This window comes from Pantherophis guttatus, chromosome 7 (assembly GCF_059756535.1).
Source record: "Pantherophis guttatus breed Tessera chromosome 7, ASM5975653v1, whole genome shotgun sequence".
NCBI classification, from domain to species: Eukaryota; Metazoa; Chordata; class Lepidosauria; order Squamata; family Colubridae; genus Pantherophis; species Pantherophis guttatus.
This window is the reverse complement of record NC_142069.1, coordinates 85,534,441-85,549,323: the sequence shown is the minus strand read 5'-3', so window position 1 is coordinate 85,549,323 and position 14,883 is coordinate 85,534,441. Positions and strand designations below refer to the sequence as shown.

At 44.4% G+C, this 14,883-nt stretch overlaps 1 protein-coding gene across 3 annotated transcripts in view; it reads left to right on the top strand.

Annotated features, from left to right (window-relative positions):
* RELN (reelin) overlaps nt 1-14,883 on the top strand; it is a 382,634-nt gene that overhangs the window by 288,748 nt on the left and 79,003 nt on the right. For all 3 annotated transcript variants that reach the window (XM_060692666.2, XM_060692664.2, XM_060692665.2), the window contains 6 exons: nt 1,260-1,336; nt 3,147-3,305; nt 4,921-5,109; nt 9,251-9,524; nt 12,112-12,252; nt 13,401-13,578. In XM_060692666.2, the coding sequence (XP_060548649.2) occupies nt 1,260-1,336; nt 3,147-3,305; nt 4,921-5,109; nt 9,251-9,524; nt 12,112-12,252; nt 13,401-13,578 (1,018 nt within the window). The remainder of the gene's footprint in view (nt 1-1,259; nt 1,337-3,146; nt 3,306-4,920; nt 5,110-9,250; nt 9,525-12,111; nt 12,253-13,400; nt 13,579-14,883) is intronic.

The window sequence follows — 14,883 nt, the reverse complement described above, 5'->3', positions numbered from 1 at the left end:
AAGGGAATCCCATAACCCTGGGACAGTGCAACTGTCATAAATATGAGTCAGTTGCCAAGAATCTGAATTCTGATCACGTGATCAGGGGGAATGCTGCAACGGTCATAAGTGTGAAAACTGGACACGTCACTTTTTTCAGTGCCGTTGTAACTTTGAATGGTTACTAAATAAATTACCTGTATTACATTTCTGGTTCTACAGAGTGAACTTACTTAAGAATTACAATACAATGCTATATACCCGTGATGGTGAACCTATGGCACGCGTGCCCCAGGTGGCACCCAAAGCCATATCAGTGGGCACATGAGCGTTGCCCTAGCTGAGCTTTGGCACGCATGCACGTGCTGGCCAGCTGATTTTCGGGCCTTCTGGGCCCACTGGAAGTCGGGGAAAAAGGATGTTTCCAGCCTCTGGCAGCCCTCAAGGGGGGTGGGGAAGGCCATTTTCGCCCTCCCCAGGCTCCTAGAAAGGCTCTGGAGCCTGGGGAGAGTGAAAAATGGGCCTACCGTGCCATCGCAGGCCAAAAGCGGGGGGAGCGCACGGGTGTCGCGCATCCATGCACCGGGGGGGCGCACTGGATGCGGGCACGCACCCAGTGCGCGGGCACGATCCTCCTTGTTCTCCCCGCTTTTGGCACGCAACAGTAAAAAGGTTAGCCATCCCTGCTATATACGCCTGATCAGTAATACTTTATACTCACTGCCGAAGATATTTATCTGAAATTGCAAAATCACAGTGCAGTACTTCATTCAGCCATCAGAAATATTCACATGTTTTCACTTAACGGTAATGTCAGTTGTTCTTTATAAGAATAACTGAACAAAGGTCTATGTTTTCCCGAAAATAAGACCCTGTCTTATTTTTTTTTTGAACCCCAAAATAAGTGCTTGGCCTTATTTTCGGGGAGGGCTTATTATTTTGGGGCACGTGGAGGAAACCAGAGGAAATGGTGGGGACCAGCTGCGCATGCATTGAAATATTTTCGGGGAGGGCTTATTTTAGTGCATGCGCTCAAAAGCCTGATTGGGCTTATTATCAGGGGATGTCTTATTTTCAGGGAAACAGGGTATATAAAATTATTTATTTATTTATTTATTTATTTTATTTTTTAAATTTTTATACTGTCCCCTCTCCCGAAGGACTAAATGCTAAATACCGGGAAATTATATTTGATGGAACAATTCCCAAGCTTTAAAGATGTGGTGTTTTTTTTTTCTCCCAAACTAACTTTTTAAACTTTTTTTTTTTTAAAAAAACAGACTAGTTCAGTTCTATGTTCAGATTGGAAGCAAAACAGCTGGTACAGACTGCAACAGACCCCGAGCCAGGAACGAAGGTAAATTCATTTTTATTTTGTTAGCTACATAACTTAGTTAAAAACGTTGTGTGGATAACATGTGTTCTTTTTTTATAAAGACCATAAAGCTGTTTTAAACATAATAAGCAGGTATTAAACGTAATAACTATCAAAACATTTATCAATACTGTGTGGTTAGAAACGTGTAATCCAAGCTGGTTCTTCTGAGCCCAAAATTTCCACTGTTCTTAAATGACTTTTGACGCACTGTACGAGCTTTTTTTGCGACAGTTGTTAAGCGATTTCCTGCACTTGTTAAGTGAAACATGAGTTTGTTAAGTGAATCTGGCTTCCCCCCCCATTGCTTTTGCTTGTCGGAGCTCGCTAGGAAGGTCACAAAAGCTGATCACATGACCTCAGGACACTGCAGCTGTCCTAAGTTTGAGTCGGTCACCTACCGTCTGAATTTTGATCATGTGACCATGGGGATGCGGCCGAAAGTGTGAAAGACGGTCATAGCTCACTTTTTTTCACTGCCGTTGTAACTTTGAACGGTCACTAAATGAACTGTTGTAAGTCAAGGACTACCTGCATTCTGTCGCAATTTGGAACGCTATTCTTGTTCTGCCCCAGCTACAGACCCCAAAGAACGCAGCACACACAAAGTCCGTTCAAACCTTAGTTTACTGAATAAACCAGTCTTTTACAACAACGGCTGTTAATTAACTGCATTAACAGCTGCCAAGAATTCAAAGAATAATAACTGAAATCTTACTATGGTTGGCAGAATGCCCAGAAGCAATTTGCAGGAAGCTGATAAGATAAGCAAGACAAGACACGAAGGTATGTGAACAAAGTTGTTCCCTGCAAATTGCTGCAATTGGCATTCCTCCTTAAATAGGCTAAGGGAATGGTCAATTAGCCCCAAGCCTTACTCTCGGGGAGACCTCCTCCTGAGGAGCCACTCCTGCCTTTTGGCAGCTCTGCGCGCCCGTGCATCGAGAAGAGGCTCCTCCTCTTTGTCCTCTTCACTTAAGGGAGCTTCTGGAGGTTCTGAAGGCCCTGGCTGAATCCCCACCTCTGGCACCACATCTTCTCCAGCCTCCTCATTGTCTGACTCGAGTGCCAGCTGCACAGGCTGCTGGCGCAGCACACCAGCCTCCTCGCTGTCTGAATCAGCTACTAGCTGCACAGGCCGCTGACGGGCCACAACAATTCTACACATAAAAATGCTTGGCTTCAGGTGTAATTCTCAGGCCACGGACTTCTCAAGTTCATTCAAACTGCTGCCATTTAAAATATAAATCTTGACAAGTAAATCTTGACAAGTAGTAACAGAATATCCAAAACCATTAAATGACAGGTAATCTTCCACCTTCATCCACTATTGGGAGTAGAATTTCGATTTGTAAGCACGGCAGCCGTTAAGGGAGTCATGGCAACCTTTTTCTTTTATGGTTGTTAAGTGAATCTATAGTTGTTAAGTGAATCACACAGTTGTAAGTGAATCTGGTTTCTCCCATTGACTCTGTATGTCAGAATCTGGCTGGGATGTTGCAACCATCATAAATACAATTGCCAAGCGTCTGAATTGAATTTTGATCAAGAGACCTTGGGGATGCTGCGATCGTCATAAGTACGAGGACCGGTTGCAAATCACTTTTTTTTCAGTGCTGCTGTAACTTTGAACGGTCACTGAACGAATGGCTGTAAGACGAGGACTACCTGGAATGGATTCTGCATTTGTGGAATGCAGATGTTGCATCATCAGTAGGTCTCAGATAGGCATTAGATCCCACTTTTGCTACAGAGCCCTTAAAATGATGTTGTATTTCATTTTGATTCGTAGGGCTTGTGGTCCAGTATTCCAATGACAATGGAATCAGCTGGACGTTGCTACGAGAGTTGGACTTCTTGTCTTTCTTGGAACCACAGATTGTCTCTATTGAATTGCCCCGGGAAGCCAAAACATCAGCCACCGCATTTCGGTGGTGGCAACCTCAGCATGGTTGGTATATAGAGTGACATATCATGCCTATATAATTTTTCCATTCAATTAATTAATACAGATAGTATCATTCGGGTCCTAGTAATTCTGCAGGAATAGTGCCAACACTTGGGATGGATGGATGGATGGATAGAAGATAGATAGATAGGTAGATAGATAGATAGATGAGAGAGAGAGATGATAGAAGATAGATAGATAGATAGATAGATAGATAGATAGATAGATAGATAGAAGATAGGTGGGTGGATGGATGGATGATAGATAGAAAGATAGATAGATAGATAGATAGATAGATAGATAGATAGATAGATAGATAGATAGACAGACAGACAGACAGACAGACAGACAGATAATAGATAGAAGATGGATGGATGGATGATAGATAGATAAGAGATGAGAGATAGATAGATGAGAGAGAGATGAGAGATAGATAGATAGATAGATAGATAGATAGAAAGAAAGAAAGAAAGATAGATAGAAGATAGATGGATGGATGACAGATAGATAGATAGATAGGTAGGTAGATAGATAGATAGATAGATAGATAATAGATAGAAGATGGATGGATGGATGATAGATAGATAGATAAGAGATGATAGATAGATAGATGAGAGAGAGAGATGATAGATAGATAGATAGATAGATAGATAGATAGATAGATAGATAGATAGATAGATGAGAGAGAGAGATGATAGAAGATAGATAGAGATAGATGGATGGATGATAAATGGATGGATGGATGGATAATAGAGAGAGAGAGAGAGATGATAGATAGAAGATAGAAGATATATATATAGAGAGAGATGAGAGAGATAGATAGATAGAGATAGAGATGATAGAATAACTTTATTGTCACTTTAAATGTACACTAATCGGCATACATTAAAATGAAATTACATTCCTTACAGCTCTCAAAGGGGTTACCACCTCGAATATACACTACATAAACTTGACAAAAAGTCTTATTGTTTGGCAGTTGGATCATCGTCCGTATGATCTCTTCCTCTATTTCTATTTCTACTCCTCTTTTCTCGCCATCTGTTCTTGACGCTTTGTTAGTCAGACAGTTCTTTCCCTTGGGCTTATTTTTAATGATGCCTCTAAGGAGCAATAAATGATCTTTTCGACTTGCATAAATGCATTCCTGGTGTGACCAATTCATGATGGCTCCGTGGTTAAAGACGTTAAGCTTATCCAGCCCAGGTTCGAGACCCGAGTGCCACAGGATGGGGTGAGCTGCCGTTCCTTGCTTCAGCTCCTGACCAACCTAGTAGTTCAAAAGCATACAAATTTCGAATAGATAAATAGATACCACTTTGGTGGGAAGGTGACAGCATTCGTGCACCTCGGTCAGAGGTGGTATTCAGCCGGTTCGGACCGATTAGGGCAAACTGGTAGTGGAAATCGCCCGGCCTCAAAAACATGCCTAAATAGGACGGCATAGAGCTGGGGCGAGGGGTGGGGGGCACCCACGATTTCCGCTACCAGTTCGGGTGAACCGGTCTGAACCGGCTGAATACCACCTCTGCTCTGCACCCAACTGGTTCCGTACCATAACTTAAATAAAATAATGAATAAAGAATAACCATTGTGTTCTTTTCTTGTTTGTTTCTAGGAAAGCATTCAGCCCAATGGGCTTTGGATGACGTGCTTGTAGGCATGAACGACAGCTCTCCAATGGGTTTTCAAGATAAATTTGACGGCTCTGTAGATTTGCAGTCTAATTGGTACCGGGTTCAAGGGGGTCAGGTCGACATTGATTGTCTGTCTATGGATACCTCTCTCATCTTCAGTGAAAATATAGGTAAGGCTCAAATCGCGGCAAAGAGCACACATTTCATCCTTTTAATTCGTTTTGTTGTGAAAATCCCAGCATTTTCAAGTTTTGAAATATTGGATACATTTATACATTCGTGTTGATTATACTAATCCTTTTTCCCATAGGCCAGAGGTCCCCAACCTTTGGTCCGCGGCCATAGGGATAATTGCCACTGGGCTGTGTGAAGGGACTGCCACTGCACGCGCTGTCAAGGTTCCAACAGATGCCCTAATTAATTCATGGGCCTCAAGCCAAGCTTCAAAAGAAATCCAGTTATTTATTAGGAGCTTCATGTCGGCACATTCCAAGTGAAGCCAACTCTGACCCCACATAATTTACGGCCCAGATTTGACCCTGTTTCCCAACCTCCCCTCAGGGTGTGTCATCAGTCACATTCACTAAGGGAGCAATTTCGCAGGTTGTAGAGATCACTCCCCTCCGGCCACTGTGGGTAACCCTGGGAGACAGCCTTGAGAGAGATCTGTCTGGAATGTGCTTTTGTTTTTTGGCTGCCGTGCTGCTTCGCCATTTTCCCATTCCACTTGCCTATGACAACTCGAGAGCAGGCCAAGGATGCTTTGCAAGTTAACACATGTTTTGGCTCGTAGCCCCACTCATGTTTTGCCTCACATGCTTGCGGGCCCCCTTGCTCAAGTGTCATCACGAATATTGCGGGCACTTATGCGTGTGCACATGTGCGCACATGCGCTTGCCCCTCCCACAAAATCATCCCCTCTTTCCTCCATCCCTCCTGTTCTGGGCCACCAACCCAGAAGGGTTGGGGAACTCTGCCATAGGCAACATTATACAAAGTTCACAAAAGGGAAAAAGTCATACTAAGTAAACAAAGATGTTCAAAAAGTGAAGTCAGAATGTTAGCCGTGATCTTGTGATTGAAGTCGTCCTGCTTGTATGTCTATCATGGTTAACATCCGGACTTTTTGGACCAAAGTCTGAAGATACCACCCACTCCACCCATAAGCCTGTACAGGTAGTCCTCAGTTTACGACTCCGATTGAGCCCAACATTGCTGTTGTTAAGCAAGACATTTGTTCAGTGAGTTTTGCCCCGTTTTATGACCTTTCTTGCCACAGTTGTTAAGTGAATCACTGCAGTTGATTAGTTAGTCACCCGGTTGTTAAGTGAATATGGCTTTCCCCGTTGTCTTTGCTTGTCAGAAGGTCGTAAAAGGGGATCACATGACCTTGGGACACTGCAACCGTCATAAATATGAGTCAGTTGCCAAGCATCTGAATTTTGATTACATGATAACGGGAATGCTGCAAAGGCGGTAACTGTGAAAAACCCTCATGTCACATTTTTCACTGCCGTCGTAACCTTGAATGGTCACTAAATGAACTGTTGTAAGTTGAGGACTACCTGTAGATCAAGGTGGGCAATAATAATAGAAGAACAGAGTTGGAAGGAACCTTGGAGGTCGACCACCTAATTAAGCAGGACACCATAGCTTTTGTTCCTTTTTTCCCCTTAATTTAATTTAATTTAATTAATTCAATTTATATGCCGCCCCTCTCCGAAGACTCAGGGCGGCCCTTGAAACCTTTGAAGGAAATATAAGCTATTATTTATTTATTTATTTATTTATTTCAATTTCTATACCGCCCTTCTCCAAATAGGACTCAGGGCGGTGAACAGCCAAAGTAAAAACAGGACATACAACATTTAAAAACAGTTTAAAATAATTAGATATTTTGGCCGTAAATTAAAACAACCCAATTTAAAATCAATTTAAAATTTAACTCAAGCCAGCCCAGCTAGTTGAAATAGATAGGTTTTCAGGGCCCGACGAAAATAATGTAATTATTTTACATTTATAAATTACATTTATAGATGTAATTAATCATTAATCAGAATAGAGCTGGAAGGGACTGTTGGAAGAAATGTCCATTTGGGTTCAGTTCCAAGTGGGGGAAAAAAGACACTGGATTCATGGAAGTTGCTTGGAAAGAAGGTTTATTTATTTATTTTATTTATTTATTTATTATATTTCTATACCGCCTTTCTCCCGTAGGACTCAAGGAGGTGTACAGTCAAGAAAAATATAGATACACAAACATCATAAAATTGCTAATTAAAATTATTATTATAACATAGTTTGGCCCAAGTAAATAGAACCTAAAATTAGATAACATTTTAAAAACATTCACGTGTTCATATGTTTAGCCCCGCCTGTTGGAACATCAGGGTTTTGAGGGCACGGCGGAAAGCACGGATTATTGATGGACAGGATCACACGGCTTGAGATCCTGGGCCGAAAAAGGGCAGAGAGTGTTGAGAGTGCCTGGGTTTTATACCCTCTGTTGGGCGTTGAATTTGAGCTTAGTTGTCAGACTCCCATGGGGCCAGTAGGTTGTCTGTGTCCCAGGCTTGGTTGACTCTTGCTGGGTGATGATGTAATGAAAGGGCTTTGAGCAATTCCTCCAATGGCTCTTCCTGAAGGAGGTAGATCTTTGTTACGTAGAATAGACTGGCCCAGGTCTTAATTGACAAGGTGGAGGTGGGGGGCTGAGTTTCTGCCTCCCTTTTAGGGGAAATATTCTGCCCTTTTAATATTTCCTAAAATATCTCATTTTCCTAGGAGACGGGTGGGTGCTAACTTCCTATAGGACCTTGGAATCTCAAGCAGGAGATTCTATACCATTTCAGACAGGTGGTTGTCCAACATCTTCTTAAAAACCTCCAGTGATGAAGCACCCACAACTTACTAAAGGCAAACCACTCCACTAGTTAATTGTCCTCACTGTTAGGAAGTTTCTCCTTAATTCCAGGTTGCTTCTCTCCTTGGTTAGTTTCCACCCATTGCTTCTTGTCCTGCCCTCAGGTGCTTTGGAGAATAGCTTGACTCCCTCTTCTTTGTGGCAGCCCCTCAAATATTGGAAGATTGCTATCATGTCTCCCTTAGTCCTTTTCTCTAGACTAGCCAGACCCAGTTCCTGCAAGCATTCTTTATATGTTTTAGTCTCCAGGCCTTTAATTATCTTACGAAAAAATTAATTACGAAAAACAAAATACAACACTTAATTATACATATCACAGCAGCAGCGAGAATAATACATGCACAAAATTGGAAAAATAACAATATACCAACAGAAGAAAACTGGATAAGAAAAGTTTTAGAGTGTGCAGAGATGGATAAACTCACAAAAGAAAGACAAGATAAGGAGGAAACAGAATGTTACATGGTATGGGATAAATGGTATGAATGGTTAGAGGAGAGGTATAAAGGGCAAGGGAAGATTAAATGAGGAAGAAACAGGAGTTTGACTATAGTAACAAATATGTAGAAAGGGAACGGACACAATGCATGATTGTAATTTAGTACGTGGATATTTTCATATGTATAAATAAATATTAGAATCACATGTATAAATAGTAAATGGAAAAAAGGGAGCAAAATGGATATATAAGAAATGAAAACAAGGAAAGAGCCTTGGTGGCGTAGCAGACTAAAGTGCTGTTAAGTAGCACCAGCTGCCTGCAATTACTGCAAGTTCAAATCTCACCAGGCTCAAGGTTAACTCAGCCTTCCATCCTTTCGAGGTAGGTAAAATGAGGACCCGGATTGTGGGGGCAATAAACTGACTTTGTATAAAAAAGAACACCGCTTGGGGGGGGCCGAAAGCCCTACTAAGCAGGTATATACAAAAGTATGAAGGCTATTGCTTAACGCATTGTAAGCCGCCCTGAGTCTCCGGAGAAAGGCGGCATATAAATCGAACCAAGAAAGAGAGAAAGAAAGAAAGAAAGAAAGAAAGAAAGAAAGAAAGAAAGAAAGAAAGAAAGAAAGAAAGAAGAAACAGGAGTTTGAATATAGTAACAAATATGTAGAAAGGGAACGGACACAATGCATTGTAATGATTGTAATTTAGTACGTTGATATTTTCATATGTATAAATAGATATTAGAATCACATGTATAGATAGTAAATAGAAAAAAGGGAGAAAATAAGAAATGGATAAATAAGAAATGAAAACTGATATGGAAATGTTGGAAAGAAAAAAATTGTAAAAATTTCATTTCTTTTTTAAAAAAACTGTTCAATAATTTTTTTAAAAAAATAATCTTAGCTGCTCTTCTTTTCTGTAAACTTTTTTTTTTTTTTAAGGAAAGCCTCGTTACGCGGAGACCTGGGATTTCCACGTGGCCGATTCCACCTTCATGCAGTTTGAGCTGAACATGGGCTGCAGCAAACCGTTCAGCGATTCCCACGGCATTCATTTCCAGTATTCCCTGAACAACGGGAGAGATTGGCATCTGGTGACGGAAGAGTGTGTGCCTCCCAGAATAGGCTGCCAACATTACACGGAGAGTTCGGTTTACAGTTCGGAAAGATTTCAGAATTGGAAACGGATCACGCTGTCGCTTCCTCCCGCAGCCATGTAAGACATAACCTCTGATGGACTACCGATAAAGGAGAATATTTGTAGCTCAGGGTCCTTGGTGCTCTCTGAGCTTGGTGGTTTGCTTGTAGACGTTTCATTACCATACTAGGTAACATCATCTCGCCTGGACTACGCTAACGCTCTCTACATGGGGCTCCCCTTGAGGAGCACCCGGAGGCTCCAACTGGTCCAGAATGCGGCCGCGCGGGTGATCACGGGAGCGACATGGCGCTCCCATATAACACCTCTCCTGCGCGAGCTGCACTGGCTCCCGGTGGTCTTCCGGGTGCGCTTCAAGGTGTTGGTTCTCACCTTTAAAGCGCTCCATGGCTTAGGGCCAGGGTATTTACGAGACCGCCTGCTGCTACCAATAACTTCCCACCGGCCAATACGCTCTCACAGAGAGGGCCTCCTCAGGGTGCCGTCGGTCAAGCAATGTCGGCTGGCGGCCCCCAGGGGGAGAGCCTTCTCTGTGGGAGCACCCGCCCTCTGGAACGAGCTACCTCCCGGAATACGGATGATTCCAGATCTCCGCACTTTCCGTAAGGCCCTGAAGGCGTTTTTATTTCAGCAAGCCGGCCTGGCCTGAATAGGTTTTAGGGGTTTTTTAATTGTATCGCTAGGGGTTTTAAATTGGGGCGGCCGTTTAATTTAATTTATTTTTAATTATTTTAACTTTTATATTGTATGTTATTTTAATTCTTGGCTGTTCACCGCCCTGAGTCCCTTTGGGGAGAAGGGCGGGATATAAATTTAAATAATAATAATAATAATAATAATAATAATAATAATAATAATAATAATAATAATCAGTGCTAGAAGGGAGGAGGAAGAGGAGGAGGAGGAGGAGGACTATGAAGGGCCCTTGGTGCTCTCTGAGCTTGCTTGTATTCTTGCAAACATTTCATGACCCAACTAGGTAACATCATCAGCGCTAGTAAGCAATGGGGTTTGCCTTCAATTTATATTCTAGCACAAGGGGTCCCCAACCCGGGGGCCAGGGACTGGCACTCGGCCGTGGCCTGCCAGAAACCGGGCCGCACAAACAAGCAAAGCCCCATCTGCGGGATGCAGGCAGCATATGAAACCAGCCCCCCCCCCCCGATCCACAGAAAAAAAACCCGATGATAAGTTAGTAACCTGGTTGTTAAGTGAATCTGGCTTCCCCGTTGACTTTGACTTTGCCAGAAGGTCACAAAAGGGGACCACATGACACCCCCCCCCAAGAAGACTGCAACCGTCGGTAAATATGAACCAGTTGCCAAGCGCCTGAATTTTTTAAATCACGTGATGGTTGGAAGCGTGAAAAACTTACATAAGTCATAAGTCACTTTTTTTCCAGTGCTGTTGTTGAATGGTCACTGTCGCAAGTTGAGGATTACCTGTATAGGTAGAAGAACCATTAATGGCATAGAGGACCAGATAACATGTCTTTAAGTATTCCTGCTTAAGTGTAAGCTCTTTTGTAGGACAGTCACATACCCAATATCTCTTCTTTTCAGGCAGGGGTGGGATTAAAAAAATTTAGCAACCGGTTCTCTGCCCAGTTGCTGGGTGAGCATGGCCATGGTGGACATAGTCTACTCGGCATCCTGCACCACGGCGGTCGGGGGGGGTTGCCCTCCCCAAGCTCCTAAGGTTTTCCTCGAGCTTCTGGGAGGGCGAAAATGGCCTCCTCCGGGCTCCGGAGGCCCTCCGGAGGCCCTCCGGAGGCCAGAATGGGTTCGTTTCTGGACCCCTGGGAAGCCCATTTTCCACCCTCCCCGGGCTCCAGTGGCTTTCCTTGAGCCTCCAGGAGCGTGAAAATGGCCTCCCCTGGGCTCCGCAGGCCCTCCGGAGGTCGGAAATGGGCCCATTTCCGGACTTCCAGAATTTCTGAGAGGCCTGTTTTTTGCCCTCCCAGAGCCTCCACGTGGGTGCTGCAGTTAGCTGGCATCCAAAATGAGCCGCATGGAGATTCCTGGGAGGGGAGGGGTGGGGTGGACGGGGCCAGTCAATCCTTGCAACTACCGGTTCGGCAAACCAGATGTAAAATTAGCATCCGGTTCACCCGAACTTGTCCGAACCAGCTGAATCCCTCCCCTGCTTCTTTTCCTTTATCTTCTATAACCATAATGGCGAACCTATGGCACGCGTGCCACAGGGGGCATGCGGAGCCATGTTGCCTGGCACGCCAGCTGAGCTCTCTAGGAGTCTCTGGAGGTTGGGGACAGCAAAAAAGTCACTTCCTGTCCAACCGAAAGTTGGAAAACGGGCCATTTCGGGCCTCCGGAGGGCCTCCGAGGGGGTGGGGAAGGCTGTTTTCACCCTCCCCAGATGCATAGAGAGGATCTGGAGCCAGGTGAGAAAGATAAACGGGCCTACTGGGCCATCATGTGCCAGGAGCAGGGGGGAGGGGGGTTAAGCGCAGATGACATTAAACATTAAACAGTAACATGCGTGGCACATAGAATTATGGGTTTGGGCACACGTGCGCACGAACCTTCCTCCCCCTTCCTGGCATGCGATGGCAAAAAGGTTAGCCATCACTGTTCTATAACCTTGCAATCTGATTTTTTTTCTTCCCACTCTCTATTGTTTCCAGGTCCCCCAGAACACGCTTCCGATGGATCCAACATGATTATACCCCTGGTGGGGATACTTGGACTATTGATAATGTCATCCTGGCTACCAGATGCCCCTGGATGTGTTCCGGTCATGGAATCTGTGATTCTGGACATTGTGTGTAAGAAAACAAAGATTATTAACATTTTTAAGAGGAGGAGGAGCAGATGTATTTGGGGCTAGTGTTAAGGTACAGCTGCTGAGAATTCTGGTTTTCTTTTAATGATGGGTATTAAGGATTAAGGACCCAAATGCATCCCCTTAACGAAGCAGAAATTACTGAAGAAGAAGCAGTCCCCGGTTACATCCCAAATGAGACCCTGGTTTATTGAAGGCATGGCTTCAACTCAAGTTGAGACTAAAGCAGGGCTCACCAACCTTTCGGACTTTAGGGACCACTAAATTCATAATTTTAAATCCCGCGGACCACTAATATAACCCTAATCCTAACCGATAAACCTCCCACCAACCAATACGCTCTCACAGAGTAGGCCTACTCATAGTACCATCATTAAAACAATGTCGTCTAATAGTTCTAAGGGAGAGAGCCTTCTCTGTGGGGGGGCACCTACTCTTTGGAACAAAATGCCCCCTGGAATACGAATAATCCCAGATCTTCGCACTTTCCGACGTGCCCTGAATATATATATATATATATATATATATATTTGTTTTCTCAGGTTTTCGCAGGTGTTTGTATGTAGGTCTTTGGTTATTCGGGTCTTCTCCCACGTAAAATTGGAAGTGTCTTGGCGACGATTTGCTCCTGGAAGCACGAAGCCGAGAACACCAGCCTGAAGATGACGAATGAGACTTCGTCGAAACATCGCCAAGACACTTCCAATTTTACGTGGGAGAAGACCTGAATAACCAAAGACATACATATATATATAATATATATAATATGTATACGAAATCTTAATCTGTTCACCGCCCTGAGTCCTTCGGGAGAAGGGCGGTATAGAAATTAAATAAATAAATAAATAAATAAATAAATAAATAAATAAATAAATAAATAAATAAATAAATAAATAAATAAATAAATAAAATGATCTGCCTAATGACTGGCTGGGTGGATGTGGCTAGGTGGTCATATGACTGGGTAGGCCACCTTGTTCTCTGCCGTCCCCTTCTTCTTCTTTTGCCCTCCATTGTTCCCAGCATTGGGCTCTTCTCCAGTGAGTCCTTCCTTCTCATTAGGTGGCCAAAGTATTAGGTGGCCATGCTCCTTACACAACCAATCATGCTCTCCCACCCGTGTTCCTTCAGGTGTGACAGAGGTTACGGAGGGCCTTACTGTGTGCCTACTGGTCCTCTCCCAAGTGTGCTGAAGGATGACTTCAATGGCAACCTTCATCCAGACCTTTGGCCTGAAGTCTACGGAGCCGAGAGAGGAAACCTGAACGGTGACACCATCAAATCCGGAACCAGCCTCATCTTCAAAGGGGTTAGGAGTGGTGGACGCTCAAATGTTACTTCATTCTCAATTGTCCTTCTCTTTTTTTCTGTGGTTTTGTTTTACAAAAGCCAATTACAATTATTATTATTTTTTCCTATTGGCTTTCTTCATACCCAATCTCCTTCTATGTCTCTTTATTCAACTGTCCTGTGTGAAATTCATTTAGGAGAGAGCGAGACCATTTGCAAGCAACCCCAAATGTACTTAATTGAGATGATTAGATTCCTAGGAAGGGATCATTATTTTCTAATTTATTTATTTGTTGGACGGCACGGCTCATTTGAAACCCATTCGCATTAGAGGACAGGATCCCCGTGGGGACTTTATGATTAAACACAGGAAGTTTTAAATAATTCCCAAGTGACCTCAGACGCGGCAATGGGTCACGGTTGAAGAAGTTGGATCTGATCTTAATTCTGCTGGTGTCTTTTCAACTTTCCACCCAGAGGTGTTGGGCTTCAAAAATGTTTAGCAAGGGGTTCTCTGCCCAGTTGCTGAGTGGGCGTGGCCATGGTGGGTGTGGCCTAGTCAGCCTCTTGCACAATGGCCGGGGGGGCATTTTTGTCCTCCCCGGGCTCCGGAGGCTTTCTTCGAGCCTCCGGGAGGGTGAAAATGGCCTCCCCAGGCTCCGGAGGCCCTTTGGAGGCCGGAAACAGGCCCGTTTCCAGCCTTCCCAAACTTCCGGTAGGCCCATTTTTCGCCCTCACTGAGCCTCCGTGCGTGCCCTGCTCTTACCTGCACCCAAAACGGGCCGTGTGGAAGCTACTGTCTTTGGAGATTCTCAGTCATCCAAGCAACCAAAGGTGCTTTTTCAAGAGGCAACTGGATTTTTGGGTTTTTCTTTGAAGACGTTTCACTTCTCATCCAGGAAGCTTCTTCAGCTCTAACTTCCATTCCCCATCATCCAGTCTCTCTCTGTCTCTGTCTCTTCCTCCCACCCTCTTCCTCCCTCTTCCCTCCCTCTCCCTCCCGCTCCCTCTTCCTCTCCCTCCCTCCCTCTCTCTCTCCCTCCCTCTCTCTCCCTCCCACTCCCTCTTCCTCTCCCTCCCTCTCTCTCTCTCCCTCTCCCTCCCGCTCCCTCTCCTTCTCCCTCCCTCTCTCTCTCTCCCTCCCTCTTCCTCCCTCCCTCTCTCTCTCCCTCTCCCTCCTTCTCTCTCTCCCTCTCCCTCCCGCTCCCTCTCCTCCCTCCCTCCCTCCCTCTTCCTCCCTTCCTCTCTCTCCCTCTCCCTCTCCCACTCCCTCTTCCTCTCCCTCCCTCTCTCTCTCCCTCCCTCCCTTTTCCTCCTTCTCTCT